The 25785-nt window shown below is 30.1% G+C and overlaps 1 protein-coding gene across 3 annotated transcripts in view; it reads right to left on the bottom strand.

Moving 5' to 3' along the window:
• LOC122273621 (nose resistant to fluoxetine protein 6) overlaps positions 1-22106 on the bottom strand; it is a 55777-nt gene extending 33671 nt beyond the window's left edge. The window contains exons 1-4 of one of the 3 annotated variants that reach the window (XM_087167649.1): positions 22091-22106; positions 21893-22016; positions 4761-4990; positions 1321-1429 (exon numbers count right to left, since the gene is read on the bottom strand). In XM_087167649.1, coding sequence (XP_087023775.1) covers positions 1321-1429; positions 4761-4856 — 205 coding nt within the window. In that variant the 5' untranslated portion in view covers positions 4857-4990; positions 21893-22016; positions 22091-22106. Of the gene's footprint in view, positions 1-1320; positions 1430-4760; positions 4991-16646; positions 17121-21892; positions 22017-22090 lie in introns of those variants that run through there. The other 2 variants (XM_087167647.1, XM_087167648.1) reach the window with 2 other exon arrangements.
• Positions 22107-25785: the final 3679 nt, after the last annotated feature.

Raw genomic sequence — 25785 nt, forward strand, 5'->3', positions numbered from 1 at the left:
TACGATTGTGTCCTCAGATGTCCAAACATTTCCCTGGTTACTTAATTAAGATCTATAAGGGAACATAAATAATGTTGCTTAGCAATCATTTTTTAAAATAATATTTAAAATTAAAGTATTACAAACCTGATGAGTGCACAACCGTAGTTTAATACTTTTGTAATAAAGCAGGCTGATGTTTTAAATTAATCTAATCTGAGAGTTAATCTAATCTGAGAGTTAAATCTAAACATATTAGTTTAAATAACTGTTAAGGTATACGATATGCTAATTGTGAAAATGCAAATAAAATCTGCATTCATTTATGTTGAACATTGCCCATGAAAAAAAGACAAAGAAATGGAAAATCTGAGAGTTAATCTAATCTGAGAGTTAAATCTAAACATATTAGTTTAAATAACTGTTAAAGTATACGATATGCTAATTACGAAAATGCAAATAAAATCTGCATTCATTTATGTTGAACATTGCCCATGAAAAAAAGACAAAGAAATGGAAAATTTCAGAAACAATTGCACTTCTTAAGGCCTGGTTTCTTAGGACAGGACGCCGTCAGCTGGAAATCAGCGCTAACCTCTGATTGGTCCATTTGTGAGTTTGATAGTATACGTCATCGAAAGCTCATCTTGAACTACAATTGCCGTCCAACTCAACTGCAGTTGGATTACAACGTCACGTTAACCACAGAAGCAATGGCGGACAACATCCAACAGCACATTAAAATCAGCCAAGATTTTGATTTTGACATTAAACATAGCTTCTTCATTAAACATAGCACTCTCCATTTAGCTCAGCTATAATGTGTTTTTTCTTGGACAAAGTCATTATTTGTTCTCTAAAACACTGGTCGACAATCACAAAATCAATACAAATTCAAAATAAATATTTGTTTACGTTATTAACGCATGCGTAATGAGAGATAATGTCTGCGTTGGACCGACGGCTCACGCTGAGCTAACAAAAAAGTATTTTTTTGGCGTCAGCTCTACGTCAACTTTCTGCTGACGACCAGATAAGGCGCTAGTTCTAAGAAACCAGGCCTTGAGCTAACAAACCAGTATTTTGTTGGCGTCAGCGTGACGTTGACGTCCCGCTGACGCCCAGATAAGGCGCTTGTCCTAAGAAACCAGACCTTTAGAAAAACAACAAAACAAAAGAAAGCAGAAAACTTCAAAAAAATTTCTCGGCTTTTGCATACAAAACTACATTATGACTTCAGGATAGAGTTTTAACTTGCCGTCAATTCTAGTGATAAATAGAGAAATATATTACATAGATTTTGAAGAAACAGTAGAAATAGATGATAAAGTAATGTCTTACGAGTATTGATGACGTTGTGAAGATCTTCATCTGTGCAGGTAGATGGCATGCATATTCCCGCATGGTAGGCAAATCTTAATGGCATGTAACTTTCAAGATCATGCCTAATCTACAAAGTATTCAAGGCTATATAAATGCCAAACAGTAGTAAGCCATGAGTTGAAACACTTTTACGTCTCAAAAACTAGTTGTGAAGACAAAGAAAAATTCAATGCCACTAAATGCCTGACAACAATGGAAAAACTTTTTTACAAAGGAGACGTTGTTTTAATGGGCTTAAAAATGATTATGGGTATGTTGGATTTAATACTTTTTTTCAAATCTGAAAACAACATCTAATCATATACATGCGCTCAATTTAAAGATAAGTACTTAGTTTTTAAGTGTCTATGCCGTTTCAATTTTGAGCTCGACTTTTCTTATCCACACGAACAATGAGTTCCAATTATAGACATATTTGTAGTAATGGGACACAAGAAATTTAAGAATCTTTGATTTTAAATATTTTCTGTAAGTGCTTACAAAGTTAGACGGCATTTTTTTTTTCATTTAATTTACTGCCTTCAGTTTGCTATCAATCGCCAAACGCCAGATCAGCTTTTGAAGTTCTTTTCAAATTGTTTCCCCCACTCTTCATTAATTACTGAAGCCAATACCGTGATTGCACCGTCTAAGTGCAGATTTGCGCATTAATTTGATCTGTTTTAACATAATCTTTTACTACACCATTAATTTCCTTTCATTGAATATACTGGTTATCCTTCGCCAGTCATCAAATCAGCTTTCGTAGTTCGTTTCGAATTGCTTCGCTCATTCTCCATCATTTACTGAAATCAATGCCTGACTTCATACTGACAATCTATATACAGGTTTGATCATTACTTAAATTTAATTTGTTTTAATATAATCTTTTTTAACATCGTAACTCTAGTAGCGCAAATAATGATACCAACATACCAACTTAACCAATCGCTTATGATACATAATTACGATTCATAACATATTGAATTTCATTATTAAGAAACGTGTTCTAGCTGCCTTGGCAACAATAGAATACGAACAGCACTATTCAAGAATTCAAGTTAACCTTTCTCGCTTAACTAGTTTAACTTAAGTTAACTAGCTTATTCATATTTTTTTAAGAGGGGAAAACCATTGCTTTTGCTGTGGGCATGGGATGTTTCCTTGTGGAAAAAGAAATCTGCTGTTTGCTTTGTACGTATGTGTGCCAGGTCATATTTAGTTGATGTATTTAGCCTTCGTATTGCAAATTGTATTTTAATGATGTAAAGAACGTTAGTACCTTTCAGCTAGATTGCTTATTCAAAGCATCAGAAAAGTTGAAAAGTTGTGCAGAGAAAAGTTGTTAAAAGTTGAAGTACACTAGAATTTATCACTGTTTCGTTGGTCTCATAATTTTCAACCTTAAATCACCTGCTGGTTTTTGCGTGCGTATGGCCCAAATAATGCAGTATTAAAGTAAGTTTTTAAATATTAAAAAATTAGACTAAAAGTTTTTTTCATTTTCTGAAAAGTGTGGCTTTTCTCCATATTGACGTTTTGCTCCATTTTCAGATTAAACATAGAGGGCGCTGGCTAAAGATAAGCTAAATTTGACTTAAAAGACATAAGTAACTGTTGCGAACATACATCAGTTATGAAAATATCCTTTTATTCAAGAGAAGAGCATAATTTTATGTGATTACAGAGCCTTCGAAGAACAGTCTTACAGTTAGGCCTAATCTTAGAGTGAATAACAGAGCTTGGTGAGTTTCTAGCGTTTAGGTTTTCCCGTATCAGCAATCCAGAAATCTATAGACATCTGTGTTAGTAATCTCGTTTAAAAAATATGCTCAAACAAGATCTCACTTTCAAATAATAATGCTGATATTCGCCATTTACCACCAACTCGCAATAAGTATCAAAATTTAAAATTTAGTTCAACGCGTTACAATGTCTTTGTGAGTATTAGTTTGACAATAAAATTGTCAATTTGATAAGATATTATCTTAAATCAAAACTAAGCTAAAAATTAAAGTTTTTAAGTGTTAAATAAATAAGTGAATGCATGATGAACAATATCACATCAGAGCTGATATAAATTTCGATAGTATGTAAACATATGCCAAGTTATACATCGTTTGTACAACGAAGTGGTGAGCAAAATGTTTTTTACATCCATTATACATAAAAAAAAGTTTTTAGAGCTGTTCTTCAAAATCTGAGTAAGTAAACGCATTTTTTATTTCTCAGAGAATTGTTATTATGCACAGAAAATAATAAAGTAAAATAGAGATGAAGCTCATTCTTTTTATTTTTTATTTGCTTCCTTTAGACTAGTGAATGACCATGACAGCTATTAAAAATAGGGGTACTCTTTATCAATGTATGCGGAATTTTCCAAGTACATATTTTGAGTTCAAGCCATTTTTAACCTATCAAGGACTAAAAAGGAGTTCCCAGGGCACCGGAAAGACAAATTATATTGAAAAGAAGAACAATAATTAACTTTCAGGGATCAGACTGTAATCCTAACTGTCCTTTATCACTTCTTGACTGTTTATTGTTCCTTTTCAAATTTGAAATTGTTTATTCCTCGCTTTTAATTACTTATTGCTCTTTTTGCTTCTTTTTGGAGCAGTAGACTGTTATAATTATGTGGATTAATTTCTAAATAAACTTGTATGTGACGCAGCTTTATTTTTTCTGTTGTCTGTACTAGCTGAAATGATATAAATGGTAGTCAGTTGCTTTCTGCAAGTGTGTGTTCGAGGATATAATTTTGATTAAGATTTTCTCAGACAATGCTGAATGGTATTATATTTTTTATTTGTTCCACCTATTAGTGGTGTTGTTGCATATCTCCGTTGTTTTGGAACACTAAATTAGGTCAATGCAATTTGTCGCTTTAAGAAAGTTTAATACTAGAATTGGGTTTGTGAAAAGATCTTGTCTGGACCCTTAACTTATTCAGCATCGGTGCATGCAACGAGTTACAGTTTAACATGTTTTTTTTAATCTCTATTTCGCAATTTAATTACATAATTTAAATGCATTATGGTTTACATGATGTATTGTATGAATTGCAAGATAAAAAAATTTAAATTTCAAAAAACGGAAAGAAATCGCTAATGTTTCAAATTACAAAAATAACGAATAAAATTTTTTTTCGATTATCATTTCAGCATTTTCTGAAAAAAGATGTATCAAAGTTAACAAATTTTACATAAGTTGAGATAAAAACTCTCCCTAAATTTCTCTGCTTTTCACTCCACGACTAGACCAAGAATTGATGATAAATATTAATTGTTCATAATATTAAAAAAATGTTATTACAATAACTAGTATCAACGTTGTCATAATATTTAACAAAACTGTCAATTGAGTTATATTTTTAATGAATACAGTTCACTTTAAATAAATAATGAGCAAAATTTTACCCAATCAGGAGGTACACCGAATGCTTCACCGTAGCTTTTTCCAATTAATGGGTTACGGATTGGTGTTTGGAAAAGAGGATGATTCAAGTGCACCATACAAAACTTCCCTTTAAATAATTCTTCCTCGACGTTTGAAGTTGCCCTTACTTTGATGCAGTCGTCCAAAGATCCGTAGTCGACCACGGTTAGACTGAAAATACTGCTCGATATTTTTCCTGACGCATCCAGCACTGCAAGAAAAGTTTGGCGCTTCATGATTTCCTTTGATAATTACATTTTTAGAACCTAAAATCTCATTAAAAGTTTAATCACTAAATATTTTAAATTACGAGAAATAATCAAAAATGAAATCAAAAGCAGTGTCAAATATATTTTTTTACAGTGTCGAAAATCTATTATATATAATTCTCTTACGTGGCTCCCAAATTTTGGCTGTATTTCTTTTCCGCCGGTGGCAACGTTTGCTTTGTTTTGAAAACACCAAAGCATTCTGCCTTTTAATGATGAGTTTCTGATCTAATATATATAATTCTCTTACGTGGCTCCCTAATTTTGGCTGAAGTACTTCGTACAACTAAATAAGATTCTTTTCACAACAGTTAAATACTTACTTTATTTTCTTCATTCATAGAGAAAACAGTCGGCAAAGAATTCTGTTAGGTTAATAAACATTTCGCTAAAAAAATAACGAATTCTAAAAGAAATAAAAATAAACAACTTAAAAAATAAAAATGCTGTTGCCAGCCATAGAATTTTTTGAAAGTTAACTTAGCAACATAAATCAAAATGACATAGAAACGCAACTAGATCAAAATTATGATACCTGAGCGCTTGACGTAACAAATCCTTCAATTCTAAAAGTGTTGTATCGCCAAATGCCCAAATTAACAATTGTGTTCTTAAAGAAATTCTATAAAAAGTTTTAAATAAACAACCTACTTCTACAACTGCTTCTTGAAGAACTTGGCTCATTGATTAAAAATATTGTTTTAATTTTACAGTACTAACTTTACTTCTACTTTCATTATTGTTATGACCCTCTTTCATTACATTTTACTACTTCATGCTAAATTTGAGGACTTTAAGTTGTTTTGTGGCTGAATACTGACATTTAGAAATGTGTACATAAAAAAATAATATTTAGAGGTTAAGAGTTGCCTCAGAAAAATTTGAATTGTTGACATTGAACTTAACAATGGAAACAATCGTTTTTGTGAAAAAGTGAATTGTATTGTTGACATCAAAACTAACAATATTGTGTTTCAACTTAACAATACTACCTTAATTTATACTTTAGAATTGCCTCGGAGAAACTTGAATTGTTAGCAATGACTTAAACAAAAAGTTTTATTTTAACTGACAAATACTATATTATAATTTTAACTTTTTCTATGACTATACTCATTTTCTTACGCTTTTCTTTGTTTTTTATACATTTTATTTTTTTGTGATAAAATGAAAAACTTATAGTTGTTCTGCTTCTGAACACTGATGAAAACACAAAATGATGGGCTTCATCAACACTCAAAAATATATACATTTATTTTACAAATTCCATATTATTAAGGTGGCGCCCTTCAGAGAATTAAAAATACAAAATTATCTTCATCAAAGCCGATGCTTTACATCCGGCGTTCAGTGGCAGACAACTATTTCGTATATTGTTTTACAACACATGGCTTTAGCTCTCTGGTGGGAAAGACTTTAAAACAAAACTTACAATAGTTACTTTTCTCAACAACTGAAATTTAGAATAGTGTGATTAAGAAAAATATGTGAACTGTTTGCAATTTCAAATTAATATTGAAATGTACAGGTTTAGAATTTTCTACAGTGAAAAGTTTTCGGAACTTCAGTATTCAAAAAAGTATACAAAAACTAGACGTTAAGAACGTATCCAATGAGCGAGCAAAGCGAGCATTGGATTGCGAAGCAATCCGAAATGAACTGTGAAAGCAGTTCCGGGGGTTGGTGAGCGCCAGCGAGCAGGGGGCGAAGCCTCCTAGTATTAATATAAATCTGATGAAGATGATGACTGGCCTGTGCATTATCATTGTACAGATAAATGATATGATATAACATGGTGTTTCAGCAAGAATATGAATGGTTTTGTTTTTGGATGACATCATTGTTTGTCTGAAAAATATTTCCTTATTGTCAATTTAAAGAAATAACCCATGATTTAATGCCATAAGAGCTATCGAGGCATTTTTATGAAGCAAAATGTTTCAAAACTCACAACATACCACTACTATTTTAAATGTATTGAAATATTTGTTTATTGCATCTCTTTTTCTTCTCTTACTTTGATTATTTTGATGCTGTGTATTGTTGGACTTGATGCACTACAGTATATTCCTTTCTGCTTTATTATTTCAAATTGAAAGATTGAAAATAAATACTTTATTATAATGTAATCCAGAATTATATCCGCAACATTATATGGTTTGCATATTTAAATCAAAGACTAAACTTAGAACCGTTTTATAATTATTAAACAACTAACTCGTCCTTCATGAGGGGGAAAAGTTAATAATAAATTGGTATTAATCAATACTATGTTTCATGTACAAACTATTAAGGCATATACCGACGCAATTAAAACAATTATTAATTCCAAGGCTCTAGAGTAGAATCGGGGGGCCCTTGGTTTGGCGATAATTTTTGTTCAGTTTTGTAGAATCTCATTTCTGGTTACCATGATGTACTTTGAGGTCTTAGCTTTCAATGACGTAACCTTCAGGATACCACAACTTTTGTTTATCTTTATGTGATTGGTTCTTGGTTTATATATGTATATAATATATATTGGTTTATTTGCAAATTACCAAAAATATGAGGAGCCCCCGCTTGTAAATTATTACCCCAAAATTGATGACGTAATTGATACATAAATAATTTTGGTAATTAGCACTAATATTATGGTAATGGGTGCTAATGTCAAACTATGTAATTATCGACCTTCAATGTAGGTACTGTAGTAATAAAAACATAATGCCATATAATACTATAAATAATCCTTTTTTTGGAGGCTTAGGATGAACTTCGAAATTCTCATTGATCGATCGAATAGCTTAACACTAGATTGCCTAAGGAAGTCATTTTGACTGCATTTAATTTCAATTAGAAAAATAATGATGTATATGATTGCACAATTTCTTTGAGTTTTGTACAACATATAATTTTTTTATTGTTAATATTTACTAATAACTTGTTATATAACTGTAAATAATATAAAAAATATTAAAAATTAAATATTAAAAATAGAAAATTAACTTTAAACAAATTTCTTTACGCATTATTTATTCTTTTACAATCCAGTCATTTTGACTGCTTTTGGGCAATATAGGTACTATATACTAAGTTTCAGTCTTTCTAGTCCAAAAGCCACCGAGAAGAGCAACAAATAATCAATGAACAAACAATTGGAATTGGTAATAATCAATGTCGTCAACAATTTTGGGGACTTTTTTATGGCTTCACGAAATGAATAAGTACTTGTCTTCAACAATTTTGCTTTTTAGTACGGAAATTATTCTTGTATTTTACTTACCGTTGGTTTTAAATGTTTCATAAGAAAACTTTTTGAAAATCTTAATCGTAAGCAATATAACCACATGGTTTCAGACAACTTTTAAAAGAGTAACTCGGTGACATCATATGTGTCACGCTGCTCAAGTATCACGAAAATTAAATAAGATAATAAAATGAATAAAAATTATACAAAAAAGTGGGTAGACTATACTTGAGGGTGCCCCTTAAATTCTCGCCAAGTTGTGATCGCGGTTGATCGCCAAGCTGGGCGATGTTGAAAACCAATCGTGATTCTGATTGGATTAGATTTTAATCATGATGCTGATTGGTTTAGAGTTTAGCGTTGTTTTTAAATGAATTTTTAAATGTAATTTCAGAGATGCGTTAGTTCTACTTTGGATACCGGCTGGTAAGGTAACTTTTGCTTCTGGTACTAAGAATGAATACTGTAAATAAGATAAATCTTAAGTTTCTGTACGATTTGAATAACAATGGACAAAAACCAGTGATTGACTGGTGTATGAATGAAGGTTTAATTAGTAATAGATATAAATGTCCTGTTTGTGGGAAAGATATGTCTCTGGTTGAACGTAAAGATCGATCAGATGACTTTGTCGTGTGAAAGGTTCAAATGCTCACCACATAAAACGATCCATTAGAAAGGGATCGTGGTTTGAGGAGAGTCATTTGAGTATGATTGATATTTTAACTTTTACTTGGATGTGGGCGTATGAAGCTAATAGCGAAATTATTAAAACGGAACTCAATATTAACAATGACAAAACTATAACGGATTGGAAGAATTTTTGTAGGGATGTCTGTGTGGATATATGTACAAGAAAGCGTGAAATGATTGGGGGACCTGGCATGATTGTAGAAATAGACGAAAGTAAATTTGGGAAACGAAAATACAATAGGGGTAAACGGGTGGATGGAAAGTGGGTGGTTGTTGGTGTTGAAAGAGGGAGTAGAAGGTGCTTTTTTGAAGTTGTTGCAGATCGTAAAAAAAAACTTTGTTGAGTATAATTCAACAAAATGTCTTACCCGGAACAACGATAATGTCCGATTGCTGGAAGTCGTACGACTGTCTTTCGGATAGCGGGTTCGTGCACTTATCGGTAAACCACTCTGAGGCAGTTAGTCTGTGGGCAGTTATTAAAAGAGACTTCAGAAAAAAATGTCACCGCCAGTCCGGTACCACTGACGCCATTTTCGACTCATATTTTGCCGAATTTATGTGGCGATGGAGGTACAGCGATTCAATGCAAGATAAGTTTAGACAGTACCTAACTGCAATTAGAGAATTCTGCCCACCAAAATCTGAAGATATTCAAGCTTAATGAAGAACTCCATTAATTTTTGTTTCGATTAAACATGCATTTTATTGGGTCTATTAATTTTGACTCTATTGTGTTCACTGCAATTTTAAAAAGTTTTCTTTAAATTTTCCTATGTTTCATTGAAATATCATCATGCTTTGGCCGCCATTCCTGTTACCGCGGCGTTCCGGACAACAAATCTGGCGCCAAGCATAAGTCGCCAATTTCGACAAGGGGCACCCTCAAGTATATTTTTCCCAAAAAAGTAATCTTACAAAGAAGTAATATGATATTTAAAAAGCGCATACATTAAAAAAAGACCTACTTCGAATGATACAACTATTATATATCATTAAATGAAAGTGAAATTTACTTCTGCATTAAATGCTTATGTTAACTTTAAAAATAAGCATCTAAAAAAAGTGCAGAAATTAGAAAACATTCCTTGATTCTAACGACATAGTTATCCAATATATATAATTCTCTTACGTGGCTCCCAAATTTTGGCTGTGTTTCTTTTCCGCCGTAGGCAACGTTTGCTTTGTTTTGTGTACGCTACTATTTCTCTTACACGGCAACAGAAAAAACCTCATTACAATTTCCCTAATGACAACGCTAGAAAATCGACCAATGATTGCCGCTAAAAATGTCACATGCCAAATCTAGTTGAGGTGGCTCAACATGTAGCGCTTTTAAAAGCGGAAACTGAAATAACCAGAGAGCATCAGCTGCGGTAATCTCATACTATTAACCTAGGCAGACGTGAGTAGTCTTTGTCAATTGATCTCTATTTTAGTATTTTGTCGAAAGCGCTTTTTTTTTCACGAATTTATATATTACAAATTCATTTGACGATTTTTGATTTATATCACGAATTATACTATAGCACATTTCTAATAGGTTTAACGAATTACATGTCATATATTTGAATTCAAATTTATTTTAATGACTTAGTATTTACTAAAAAGATGTAATTTTTTTTAAAAAAAAAGTTGTTATATGGATTTGAATGATTGTTTTGAATTATTAGAATTTTGCGCATTTGCAATGTACCTAAGTTAGTAGCGAGCGAAGCGAGCTTGGTTTGCGAGCAAACCATATAAGATTGCGTACCAATTTTCGGGGGTTGGCGAGCGTTAGCGAGCAGGGGGCTCAGTCCACTAGTTATATTTTAATAAACGAAAGTGAAATATACTTATATATTTAATGCTTATGTTAAACTAAAAAATAAGCATCTCAAAATAACTGCAAACATTAAAAAATAAACCTGATTTGGATAAAATTATTATTATATTCGGATAAAATCACACTTTCAGAAGATGAAGATTACGGATACCCACCCATGTGAACTATGACGTCAGTGCCAGCCGATAGTTTATAAGCAAAATGGCGTGTTAAAGTTCAGCTAAATTTCTCCACTTAAGTTAGAATGTGAAACTAAATAACTAACGTGAAATTAATTAGACACAGAATCATATCGCCCATCGAATTTGTTGAAATATAATTCCTTCTCGTCTACGTATTAGATTACTTACTACTACTACTACTTAACTTACTACTACGATTACTACTACTTAACTTAGATTTATCATTTGCTGATGTTTTTTATTGTAACCGTGATATATTTTTTGTTTTGCGTATCAGAGAATTTCGATGCATAATTAGTTTGTTTATGTTCCACATGGCTTCATGCCAGTCTCTGTGTTAAGTAAGAAATATGTAGTGAAAGGATTGAAATATTTGTGAAAGAATTTTTGTGAAAGAAAATAGAATGTGTCACTTACGAGAATTGATACTTGACTGGTTTGGCTTACTCGAAGAAGAATGGAAAGAACAGTTGCTTATGTTAACAAATGCCATGCTTCAAAAATCAATGAGGATCGAGATAGCCACACTTCGTCACTGCAGGCATCCCAATATTCGCGATCGCAACGAACTATAGGCGGCGTTGTTGTATGAGACTAATACCTGCGATTTCGATATGAATAGTCATTAATTTACTCTGGAGACGTCTTTAATGTAGCGTGTAACATTGTAACGTTCCTTCTTTACCGTGGCTTATTAAACTTAAAAAAGAAAAATGTTTGATATCCTTTCTTATGTAAACGAAAATAAAATGGTATCTACTCTTATTAGAGAAGGAATATCCAAAGCACATCGGAAAAATATTTGCACATAAACAGTAAAAAATATGTATATTCTTATAAGAGTTAAAACCTAATGCCCGAGAAATAATTTTACTGAGTTTAATGATATAACATGAAAGGCCTATTTAAACTTTACATTCCATAGTTTTAAGAATCATATTACTTCAAAGATTAAAATGAACAAAAAGTATACATAAGCCTCATAATTTTATGAGATTTAATTTTGTAAAAAAAAGTTTCTTGACAACAATTTTTATCAAAAAATTTCAAGTTTCAATAAAAATCATTATTTAGAAACTAAAAAAACATAAAATAAAGAATTCTGACGAAACAAAAACAAAAAAACAATTCTTTTCTGTCGCCATTTTTTAGTGCTACGAAAATTCGTCTTTGGGATTTGCCAAAAACAAAACAAGATGCAATTTTATTTTTTCAGGAGCGAAATATTTTACCGAAAAAAACGAAAATGTACCAATTCCCACGACATGAAACTTTATCTTGGTAAACGTACGTTTTGGAAATGTTATTTCATTTGGAATCTTATTTATCAGAGTTCATATGGTGATATGATTGTTTTGAATCTATGCTAAACTCTATATCGGCCATTTTCCACCGAAATCCGATTTACTACTTTGAATTTTTTTTCCATAATTTTCTGAATCATATGACTTCAAACATTAGAATATATAAAAAGTATACATAAACACATAATGTTATATCATTTAATTCTTCAAAAAAAGTTTCTTGACAACACTTTTTATCGAAAAATTATAAACTAAAAAACGGAAAATAAAGAATTCTTAGGTTAAAAAACAATTCTAAGAATTCTTCACAATGAAATAAAAGCTTTCATATTGTTTCTTTTTTTATTATTCTTATAGTTCTTAATCAGACGTAAAAAACCATTCTGTAGAGAACTATCATCAAATGAGAAAAAAAATATTTGGAAGCAAATTTTTTATTATAAAAATCATAACACTCACTTGTTTTATAAATCCGTAGAATGAAATGTTCTTTGTTTGAAAATTTTATTTTCAAATAATACATGCATAGATTATCCTTTCATTACTTTTAGATAACATACTACACAGAAAAATTTTATAATTGTAAGATCTTGATATGAATTTGAATATGTAGCTAAAAACAGAATAGCTGAATTCTAGTTGAAATTATTCTCTCAAAACTAAAAAATACTTACCCAGAAAACGATAAAAATTAATTAAGAATCAACACAAATGGCACTATTTCAAGTAATTTGGATAATTTTTTATTGTTGTTTTCCGAATTATATGGATACAGAAATATATACTATTCTATAACTATTACAGTTCTGTGCGTTCTGAATTCACATTTATTTATTGGAAGGACGAAAGCAATGTTGACTTCACTTTAATTTGTATTGAATTGAAAACAGAAGAAATGCATTTTACCTTAATATACACATCTGTAACAGCATGTGATAGCGAAATTGGAAGTTATCAGTTGCAAGTTTGTTGATAATAGAAGTTTAAAATTATTGAGAAATTTTTCTTCAAATGTTCGGCGTGTTCTGGGTCTGAAAGATATCTCATTATTCTGGAGATTTTTTTCAAGTTTTTCGGCTTTTCCTTAGGGAAATTTTTATTTTTATTTGCTGCTAAGAAAATGGCGTCTGACTCTGCCAATGATTTTGATGGAACTAAATGAAAACGTGATAAATTAATGTCTGATATTTACAGGCTCCCGCTAGAGGGAATAATCGAGCGTTGCGATCGCGAATTATAAATCATTAAGTGAAAGTAAAATTTATTTCTATATTTAATGCTGATGTATACCTTAAAATTAAGCATCTCGAAATAAGTGAGAACATTAAAAAAGAAGCCTGCTTCGAACGACATAATTATCATATATCATTAAATGAAAGAGAAGTATGCTTCTGTATTTTATGCATATGTGAACCTTAAAAATAAGCATCTCAAACTAAATGCAGACACTAAAAAACAAGCCTTATCCGGATAAAATAATTTTATTTTATTTTAAAATCGTCGTTGAACTTCCCACCCGTTTCAGGACTTTCTACTACCAATGTTCATTTCCGTATCTTTGTAATTTTGAATTCTATCCAGAAGACAAGGGAACTGCTGAATCAAGGTAGCATTTTGTCTTTGTAGGATTTTTTGATGGAACTAACCCAAATTTTCGTTACATGGAGAGGAAAACAGCGAAAATCTATCATGGTTAGTCTGACAACAAAGAGACTCTAACCCATGATCCGTCTACCACTGAGAATATTTAAGTCAGCGCGGTGCGAGCCGGGTGAATTCGTATCGACCAGCACTCCTGGGATTCGAACCCGGTTCACCTCAGAGGCGAATGCTCTATTCCCTGAGCCAGCACAGCTCTGAAGATGGCGCAATTATTCTATATCTAAGTGAGCCGTAATGGCTCAGGGGATAGAGCATTCGCCTTCCAATGAGGTGAACCAAGATCGAATCCCATGGATGAGTGGTCGATACGAACTCCGCACCCGGCTTGCACCGAGCACAGTGCTGACTTAAAATATCTTTAGAGATAGGTGGATCATGAGTTAGAGTCCACTTGCCATGTGGCTCACCATGGGAGGCTATCGCGGTTTTCCTCTCTATATAACGCAAATGCGGGTTAGTTCCATTAAAATGTAGTATAAATGTCCTGAATCTATAAAACTAAATAATTTGAAAATCAACAGTAATTAAATAAAGAATATTAAGTTATGTATTGATAAGTAAAATTATTCAAAAATAGTACTAATTCATGGAGGTGAATCATAAAAAATTGCTTCTTTCTTATTGACGCAAAATTTTCCTATTAGTTAATATCTTTATTAAAAAATATCTATGTTCTAGAACTCAGAATTATAGGAGAAAAAGTATTTATTCTCTTAGCGAAACCGTTAAACATCACCATACTATTATTGATTCGCCATACTATTATTGATAATAAGGCTAAATGAAGTTTATGCCGGCGGAAATTGTTCTCGCACCCTGGGCGATACTGAAGACGGAGCCCTTGCATCAATCCTGGAAAGTAAGTTTCAAAATTTTAAATGGAATTTTAAATTTTGAAGGAAAATTCTTTTCTTATTTGAATTTTACTTTCTTAACGCTGTAGAAAATTGTATTTTCTGTATCTTTAATTACAAAATTTTCACCAGAAAATTTTAAAATAGATATCAACCATAAATGTTAATTCAGAGCCAAGGTGGCACAAATGATAGAACGTTCACCTCCCAATGACCCGGGTTCGAATCTCAAGGCTGGTCGATATGAATTCCACACACGGATCGCACCGACCACAGTGCTGACGTAAAATATCATTAATGGTTGACGGATTTTGGTTTAGAATCCCCTTGCCGTCAGACTAACCATCTAACCGGTTTTCCTCAACGTGTAACGCAAATTCGGGTTAGTTTCATAAAAATATCCTCCACGAAGGCAAATTTCTCAAAAAATTTGATCCAGGAGTTCCCTTGTCTTCCGAATTGGTATATTAGAAGTCTTAAACCCAAAATATTGGGTCATTAGGTAACAATGACGGTAATAAAATAAAATATCTATCTAAGTTAAAGGGAATTTTGCTTCTATATTTAATGCTTATGTAAACCTTAAAAACAAGCATCTCAAAATATATGTCTCCACATATGTCATCCACGTTTATTATTGATCTTACTTGACGTCGCAAATAAAAAACAATAAAATATAACAAATGTGCACTAAACTTTTATTTGAACAAATAGAGTTGTAAGCTAGCAATTAGCTCTAATATTGCTTTTTAAATATTTAAAAAAACAAATCTTTTAGATGAAATTGAAATGGTAACCAAACAAAGTGATTAGGTTTAAATTAAATCGGGAATTAGATCTTTAAAACGCAATTTACGTTAATACAATAAAATACAACATACTCTTTATTTTTACGATAACTAATGACATCTTTATTCTTACATGAATTTGTAAATAGAATAAAAATCTAAAGAGAAAAAATAAAGAAATTTCTTTAAAAAAAAAACATAGTTCATTGATCTTTATTGATAAACAGCATCCGAATTTAGCGGGAATTATGAAGCACAGATAAAACTTAAATATAAGCTCTAAATTGTAACTGAACCTAGCTGTAACCTGTGTAAATTAATACGCATAATTTTATAGACAAGTTTTTATTGATATGAGCTATTCAATTTTTTAACCTCACATTTAAGCCTAATTTTTAAATCAGTCTGTTTCAGTGTTTTGCTACTCATGCGAGGAAAGTATTTTAATTCAAGAATTCGAATATGTTTAAGAGTTCTATAAAATTTAAACATCATTAAAAAGTTGAAAAATAGTTTCACCTTATTATGTAAGCAGCGTAAATCAATTTGTTCACTTCGATGAACAGTTCTTAATTACTATTTAATTTATGTAAGTTAATTAGGCATAATTAAAAATGTATATATAGCCCTGTCTTCTAGCTTTAAGTGGGCTGCGGTACTTCAGACATCCTTCCCATTTTCAAGCTTTTGACTGCTCTTTTGCTTGGTACATCAGGTTAGCAAATCAATGTTGGCTTTTAACTTCGTTGGCTATTATTTTCATTTGTTGGCCAACAATGTTGGCTATTATATCAAATGTTTGCTTTTAGCTTTGTTCTTTTCTGTCTTCTTAAAATATTTTAGATAACTTATTCATTTCAGCTTTTTCTTGCAAACGCGAGAAATAAATTCAGAAATTATGGAAACTGTACGTTTAGAGCTGATGCTTAAGACTACTCACTCACTTGATATTTCAGTTGTTTATTTGCAAAATGCGCTTAGTAATTTACATAAGATAAAAGATAGATCCAGATTAAAATCTTAGGAAGATAGAAATAGAAATAAAACTATGTACTTACTTTCTAATGCCCATGGCTTTAAATTAATAACTTCGTTAAAATAAATAACTAGACTATCTTTACACTGATTGCTTGTATTGCTATTTGAAAAGTGTTTGAAAAGTTGGGAAGCAAACGACGGTCTATTAAAATCACTTTTTTCAAACTCATCTGTGGCAGGAGAATCTGATTTTCCCCAAAAAGTTTTTGTTGCGAGAACACTTGAGAAAGCAGATCTATTTGAGAGGTTCTGACTAACAGAGTTTTGTATAAAACATAAGGAAACTAGTATAAAAATAAAACATTCCAAACATTTACTATTGTGGGAAAGAGTAGACATTATGCAGGTATTTAATTGTTCTTAACACTCCTGTCCCTACATTCCTGAGTTAACGCTAACGTAAATCTAAATCCTATAAGGAACATCTTTGTAATATTCCATATAATGTGCCAAACCTTTTTAAGCTAAACGCCCTCATTTTGCTTCATTTTCCTTATTTAAGGATAATCGAGAAATCCACAAAATTATTATTTTTAGTTACTTTTACTTTATTCAAAGGGATAAGTAAATACTTAGAAAAACATTTGGGAGTGTTTTTGTTTCATAGGATTAGGACAACGAGGAAAATGAAACATTTTCAGTGATGATGAGAAAACTATTTTAACGAATGCTAATTAAAATTACTCGGCTTCAAATACAGAAAATGCTGGCAGCTGTTTTACATTAAGAAGTGTAACAGAATATTCTTTGGGTTAACTCTTAATAGATAACCAATTTGGTGTAAAGTATGTGCCTCCCTTATCGTAGTAAATTTTTTTATAGTGCATCTCTAGGATATTAACAGGTGGAGCAACATCTTTTCAAATTGAAGAAGAATTGTCAGTAAGTGTGACCGTCCTTTTCAAGTACGCACTAATAACATCAGTAGACGTTGAAAGAAGCTTCTCCTGGTATAAAAATTTGCTTTCAGACAAGAGACGCTCGTTTGCATTTCAAAATATTAAAAAAAAATTTAATAATCCACTGTAATTCTGATATTTAGTAATATTATGAGATGGAAGTTGTTATATTCATTTAAGTTTCTATACAAAATGAAAATGTTTTGGAGTCAATATATTTTCCTTTTTTTGTTGTTATTTTTGGATATAAAACATATTTGTCAAACTTTAATGAACGTAGAACAAGTATTGCATTGCTTTATATTTTTTGAAACGACTCATAATAATTGTAAAGAGTAAAACATTGTTTTAGTTCAATATTTTTACTTCTATTTAAGTCATGTCATAAGGCATTTTTAGCGCAATTTTCACATTTTAAGGGCATTTTTTGCACTTTTAAGGGCATTTTTTGCCGTTCATAAGTGCGTTTTTTGCACTTTTTAAGGGCATTAATTGAGATTTTTTAGGTCATCAAAATCCGGGCTCTAATTATCATCAATATGACTTTATCAATTGGGGATTAATTGGAAGGAATATAGTCTTTATAGGCATTCCCTTTATTTCAACAATATTTTAATTGTTGCAGTTGATTTGAAAATACTTTTTCCACAAATTTAACTCTATTCTAATATCTTTATTTTTTTTAATCCCAGCATTGGTTATCCGTACCATAGCGGATTGGATAGGCAGAAAGAGAGAATGAATTGCGCCAACAGTTTTGTGGATTGGCGAGCCAGTTTAGGACATAGCTTTTAATGTAATTTAAATAAACGGCATAAAATATTAAAGTATTAAGGAGATTAAAGAGAAAAGACTGCAAAATGAGCTTAGAAATGAACTGCATCAGTTTCGGGGTTTGGCAAGTGATAGTGAACAGGGGTTGAAGTCCAGCAATAATTAAGAAAAAATCAATCTAATGGTAATAAAAAGAAAGAAAAACATTCTAAATGAACAATGCAAATAATTTATGCTTATTGCATGAAGCTTTTTTTGGAATAAAATATTCAACTTCATGCTGGTGCAAAATTGAAACAATTTCTTAATACAATTCAAACATTTCAAAAAAAAAAAAAAAAAAATTATGCATCAAAAAAATCGCGTAACTATCACAAATACAAGTTTTTTATGATGAATTTTATTTTTAGTTTTAAATAGTTAACTTGAGGATTTCAATTGTAATAACATTTTAAGTTCTTAAAAATTTGTACTTGTATGACTATTATTACGAAACCATTCATTACAAAAAGTATTTAGAAAAAGCAATCCTTGTTTACATATAGATAAATAAAGCCAAACTCTTTATAATTAGTAAAAATGCTTATTTAAATTTAATGCAATGGATTATACTTGTTCTATTATAAAAAAATAATGAAAACATCTCACAAAAAGATCTAAGAATGAGGAAGTGAAATATTTTGTAAGAGACCTAAAAAAAATCATAGCTAATAATTTCCATTCAGTATTAAAGAAGAAAATTATGAAAGCTGATCATAAAAACTCTAATGAAAATAGAAGAAAAAAAAAGAAAAAAAATATTTGAGAAGTTTTTGTTGAGGTGTTTAATTAACTCTTATAATAAAGAAGAAAATCTAATTATTTTAAAAAGGGTTTACACTTTATCATATTTTTTACATTTAAAAATTTAATATACAATGCATTTTTTGTATTTTTTTTTAACGGGTATGTAAAAATGCTTCGATCTGAAGCTTAATAATTCATTAAAAAAACTTCTAGATAATTTTAAGAATATTTTTAAATATTATTGCAATTTTTTTAAAACTTATTATCATCCTACTTTACATTTATATGTCTTTTTTATGTAATACTTTTTACTTTCATTATTGAAACTTATATTACTTATAAAAATCTATTACTTACAGATATTACTTATTATCATTATCAAGAAATTCCTTGATTATAGTCTTTAAATATTGATTTGCTTCGACGAATATTTCTTCATCAATACATCTGTGCAACAGCCCTTACAAGCTTGTTAGGATTGAATTTCTAAACCCCCATTACAATTCTTAGTGTTCTTCTGGAAATTTGATCCTTTAGTTTTGTATCATCATGCATGCATATAGGAGGGTGGATACTGAATACTATTTTGCAATGCAAAATTTTTTATCAGTTAGTTTAGAGGAAAAATATTTTTTTAGAATCACATGACTTAAATGAAAATCCGACTTTCAAATTTTACATGAAACTAAAAATACTCTAAATGCTAAATGGAAAAACTGAAATTTCCTCTAACTTTCGACTACAATTTCATGATAATCATTCGTCAGATACATTTGCATTAAAAATTAAAGGAAAAGATTAGTTTGACAGATATTCAGCTAACATCTGAGGATCAATATATATATATATATATATATATATATATATATATATATGTATATATATATATATATATATATATATATATATATATATATATATATATATATATATATATATATATATATATATATATATATATATATATATATATATATATATATATATATATATATATATATATATATATATATTCTTTTACTCCATTTTACTTATGAAATATATCTATATTAATAAATCTTTATCATAAATGGCATTCGCAAAATGCTGAAATCTTTGTTCATTCAACCATGGTAAATTTCCATGTCCTTCTGATGAATTAACTATGAAGAATAAGCAGCTTAGAAGATTTTCACAAAAATATGTGAGTTGAATTTAAAAACAAAATATTTGTTACCACACAATAACTCAGTCTTTCTTAATTATTAGATTCCAATAAATCAGCTGACTATTTCAATCTTTAGGATTTTTGAGAGAAGAGTCTTATTCGTTTTGTCTAAAACGAAAGGATTAAGCTTGATAAACTTGCGCCGTTCGAAATTATCAATTATAAAGCCTATAAAGAACAAAAATACACTGTTATATGTTTACAATGAAAAGTATAGTGATTGAGCTTTGTTTTGAAACCAAATGAAGTTTTTGTTCTCAAAAAAAAATTCTCCCCTATTTTTTTTTACCTGTAATAAAGAACTAATATTGTTGGTCCGTTTTAAAAATTATAAGTTGATAAAATAAATACATAAATGTAATACCTAATCAAAGAGGGAACAAAATATCTGATTGGGAAAAATAAATGTGAGATTTTATTGGAGTAAAAGACTAAAAATCGCCTTTTTTCAATTCAAGAAAATGTGTACACAACAACAGCCAAAGTTGCCATGTAATTTATTTGCAATCACACATTATATTAGTTAAAATTTTGGAAATAACAAGACGGCTGTTTATAAAAAGCTAAATGAAAAAAAAAAAGGTGACTAACTCGTAGTCAATCCAGGGAAAATCACTACTTATCATAAAATTTTCTACGCGTACCTAAACCATTTGATTCTTTGGCGATGCGATATTAGTTTTCGTGAGCAGGGGGAAATACGAATGTATCCTAGATAAATTTTTAACACGTAATTTCAGTTCTCTTTGTAAAGAAAGATTTTCTTCTAGCATAAGTAAAAGAGCTTCGGTGGCTCAGGAGATGGAGTATTCGTCTGCCAATGAGGTAATCCAGGTTCCAACCCCAGCGATAGCTGGTTGATGCGAACTCTGCTCCTGGCTTGTAACGACCACAGTGCCAACGTTAAATATCCTCAGTGGTAGAAGTCTCATGCATTAGAACCTTTAGAAATTTTTGTGATTTTCCACTCCATGTAAAGCAAAGGGGGATTAGTATCATCAAAATGCCCTTTGCGAAGGCTAGTTTGTCCTATTATTTAATCCAGAAGTTATCTTGCCTTTTAGGTTGGGTTCAAAATTACAAGGTACGTTCATAGTTGTAAACTCAGAATTATGTCAGCTGTTCAAAGCCTGTTATAAAATAAAATAAAATGGCATAGGTAACATACATATGAATTTTTTAATACATATGACGTAATAATCACAAATCCTAATAACACATTGCTAATTTTTAAATAGAAATTAATGCTAATAGTACAATTATTTTTTTAATAGCAATTTATGTCTTTCTGGAAAAATATGTGTGGTTAATCCCAGAAAAATTTTACTGCACTAAGAAGAAAAAAAAGTAGTAATAGATATTATTTGCGAGAAATGAGTTGCAATCTTAAGAAAATTGAAAACATTAGAGCAGTTAAATTCCTGCCTTAGATACATAAGTTTGAATGTTTTGTGACTCATAAAGAAATTAAAAACGCATGCTAGTAACTTATCTTGTTAAATTTAAGCATGGTAAATTTAAGAAGACTCTATGATAAATAAAAGTATTTTAGAAGTTTAGATAAATTATATCAACAGATATTAGAGTAAAAAATACATACCATAATTAAAAATCGTTGGTGATGATGCATTTACAAAAAAGCTAAATTCCACAAAATTCTTTCTAAATCAATATTCTGTTTGGGTAATTCAATTTCCTAAGCAAATTAGCTAAACTTTCAACTCCTACAAAAAGTATAATTTCATTTTTGTTAATTTAATCAAAAATTTATAAATACTCATTGTACGAAATTACTTACCTGTAGCTTGTAGCGAATACTGTACTTAAATCTTCGAACACAAATCTGAATAACAAGCTGCATTCCTTCTAAATCTTTAAGCTACCAATTTTTTCTGTTCATAGAACCGCAGTCTTACGTGGAGCAAAGCATTTTGAATCATATGTCACAACTTTGAATCTATCATCCACGTCCATTGTAAATATTTTAATTTTGTGGGCAAAGTTAAAATGATATCGCACTGCCTTTGAGTTTTTAACTTACTGGTTTTTAGAAACATTAGAGCAGTTGAATTCCTGTATTAGATACATAAATTTGAATGTTTTGGGACTTATAAAGAAATTAAAAACGTATGCTAGTAACTTATCTCTTGTTAAATTTAAGAAGCTTCTGTGACAGAAAAAAGTATTTAAGAAGTTTAGGTAAATTATAGCAACAAAGTGCGCATGCTCAATTTCTTCGAATCTTACGTATGGGTGTGTACGAAATCTAACGCAAATTTGCTAAATCTGACTATTTAATCCACTTTAACAATTTTGAGTCCTCATCAGTTGAGCTCTTGAATTATTATTTGATGATTTTGTAATGATCATGATGTTTATTTCCTACTGTAAACGAAGAATTTTCGAAGCTTATCTACTCAAATTTAGGCACTTTAGAATATTCAACCATTAAGCTTTAAAATTACTACATGGGTATTTTATGATTAATTTCTACTGTCAATGTAGTATTCTCAAAGTTTATTTACTTTAATTCATCAATTTTGAAACTTCATCAGTTGAGCTCAAAAATTATACTCGATGACTTTATAATTATTATGATGATTACTTCTCCCGTCAATGTAGAAACTTGAAAGTTTATTGACACTAATTCAGTAACTTAGAACCTTCATCTGTTATGCCTTAAAATTATTACATGGTTATTTCAGACATTTAAAAAAATGGAATTTTCTCACTGGTTTAGTGGAAGCTGTTACGTTTTGAAATAAGAATTAGATAATGTTTGTATTATGGAGAATTAGGTAAAAGCGTTTTCTTATATCTTCAATAACTTTTAACTTGTACAATAGAACTCTAGTTTATGTTTCAAAATGTGTAGAAAATTTTGTATTTCTTTTAAGGATTTGATTAAATAAAATATAGGAGTGGAAGAAATAGGGTACATTTCTTGCCGTACTCAACAGAAGCCATTTTTATAGAGTAAACTATAAACTATTCAGCTTTGCCAAATATTATACAGAAAACATTTAGCTTATGACTCTACTAAAAAAATAGATTATTGCGCGTACTGCATTACTTAGCCATTTTTTATTCATTATGTCAGGTTATAAGAATGATCAACCGGATCGTTTTCCATAGACATTAGAATTTACTGTAACTGAAATAAAAAAAAATTTGTACTGAAAATCAAAATTAATGGAGAAATGATACTGAGTCGTTGCGGATACACGTAATAAATACTGCTATTGATTCAAAGATAATTAATTTTGGTAACAGTTACTAATTCAAGTAAACTAATAAGTTTCGTACTAAAAAGCAAAATTAATGGAGAAATTGAACTAATTCCTTTAAGAGCGCTAAACAAGAGGACAAACTATTATCGACATTAATGATACTTATTTTGGTAATGATACTTAGTTTAATAGGTCATAATTGAAATATAAAAAATGGCCATGCTGTAAAGTGTAAAATTAATGGAGAAAATATACTTGTTTATTATTATGGATGACTGCAAAAAGTCGCCATACTATTATTGGTACCTCAGGTTGTAAGCAATGCTGGCATTATGGAAATATATGAAGTTTGAAATGTAGGGTGACCTGGTGTAATTCCTGATCAAAAAATGCAAACATCTATTTCGTGAAAAAACTATTCAAGATAGAATTTCAATATTTAGTGGAAGTTTGAGGCTATATGAGATGAGTCCTATGCTACCTTCTTTTGTTTGAATATCTAGTTAAATTTTTAGTGATCAGGAATTACCCCTTCTCTTGATCATTTCTGGGGTAATTCTCGATCACTTCTGGGGTAATTACTGATCACCAGTTTTTTATAGTAAAGGAGCTGTTTAAAAATAATTGTACAATGTTAATTAACAAATAAGACATCAAAATCAAACAAATAAACCAAAAAGATATGTTTAAGTACTTTAAAAAAGATTTATTTAAAAGCAGAAATAACGATTAACACTTTAAAGATTAAAAATAAAGATATAAAGATTAGCACAAATAAAGATTAAATCTTTGCATTGTGACATACGTTTGAGGCAAGCAGCCAACTCATTCTCATGTTCTGATGGAATATAAGAAAGAGTTCCCACATGGGTTACTTTTGCTGGATTTTTTAACTTCATTAAGTAAAAGTGTAAAGTTAAGTAAAGTATGTCAACAGCTCTGGCAGCAACTCTCACGCTGAAATTTTCATTTTCAATCATTAAAAGAAATTCACAAATTTTTTCTTACTAAAAGCTTAGTATCCTTTTTAGGCTTATAATTTCTCACTATATTTATTAGGCTATTTTATAAACTTAAAAATTATTCTAACAATGTACACACATAAAATTAAGATAGAAGCAAGGTAAGACAAACTAGAAATGGTGCAAATCAGAACACATTTGTCTTGTATACAGTTAAAAACGAATTTTTTGATTACAGTTAAAATATGTTTTATAGTTGTTCCACTTAAAAAAATATGAGCTGTTATTTAAGAAAAGACAATTAGCTATTTTTTATGCTATTTATAAGAAGAAATGACAATGATCAGGAATTACCCCAGTGATCAATAATTATCCCATCTGTAGGGGGCAACATTTGATACAGTTTCCTATAATCAACTATAATGTTTACAGTAGATTTGAAACAATTAAACAAAAGCTTACACTATTTTAATATCAAAGAAAAAGAAAGTAACTCAAAATATTTATTACTCAGAGAAGGAAGGGGATCTTTGCAGAAATGTGCTCATTATGAAATCCATCTTTGAAATGGAAAATACAGAAAGCAGTTTAAAAGATACTTATTTTGTCAGATGAAACAAAAAACTATTATTAAGTAAATGTAGTTATGCTTTAGAAAAGTGTACAAGCATTCTTGTCCATGTCTCAAATTTAAAAAAAATAATTTTTTTAAAAATGAAACTTAAGTGATCATTATTTACCCCAGGCACAGAGTGATCGTGAATTACCCCGGGTCACCTTACCGTATATACTGCTTGGTATGTATGGCAAGTCTTGGAGATGGGTATCTAATTTCGAGCATTTGAAACATGTCACCTGCTATTTCTAATTTGTCTATTTTTGATGCAAATGAAGTGTTTAATCAAACAGTACTTGAAAAGTTATTTAAAAGTATAGGTAAGTAAGTTTAAAGTACTTATTTTCATCTATTTTTTGTTAAAATAATAGTATTGTTTTAAATGCAATTTTTTTCCGATAAGTATATACTTTATTGCTTTTTCTGAAATTCGTTCACACAGTAAAATATCTTATCCCTCGCTGCAATCTGATTAGGATATTATCAAGTAATACTGCACCAATTTTTATTTGTAAGAATAAAAATATTCTTCAATAGCATTTTTTGATGCCTCATTGGTTCAGTTGATATTATGAATGTTAAACCCTTTCGGCTGAAAAAAAAATATTTAAAAAAAATTATATAATTATTATTAGAATAAAAATATTTATTTTATATTTTATTATATAATAAAATATTTATATAA

Source organism: Parasteatoda tepidariorum, chromosome 7, assembly GCF_982258835.1.
Source record: "Parasteatoda tepidariorum strain Cologne lab strain chromosome 7, Ptep-v5.0, whole genome shotgun sequence".
Lineage (NCBI taxonomy): Eukaryota > Metazoa > Arthropoda > Arachnida > Araneae > Theridiidae > Parasteatoda > Parasteatoda tepidariorum.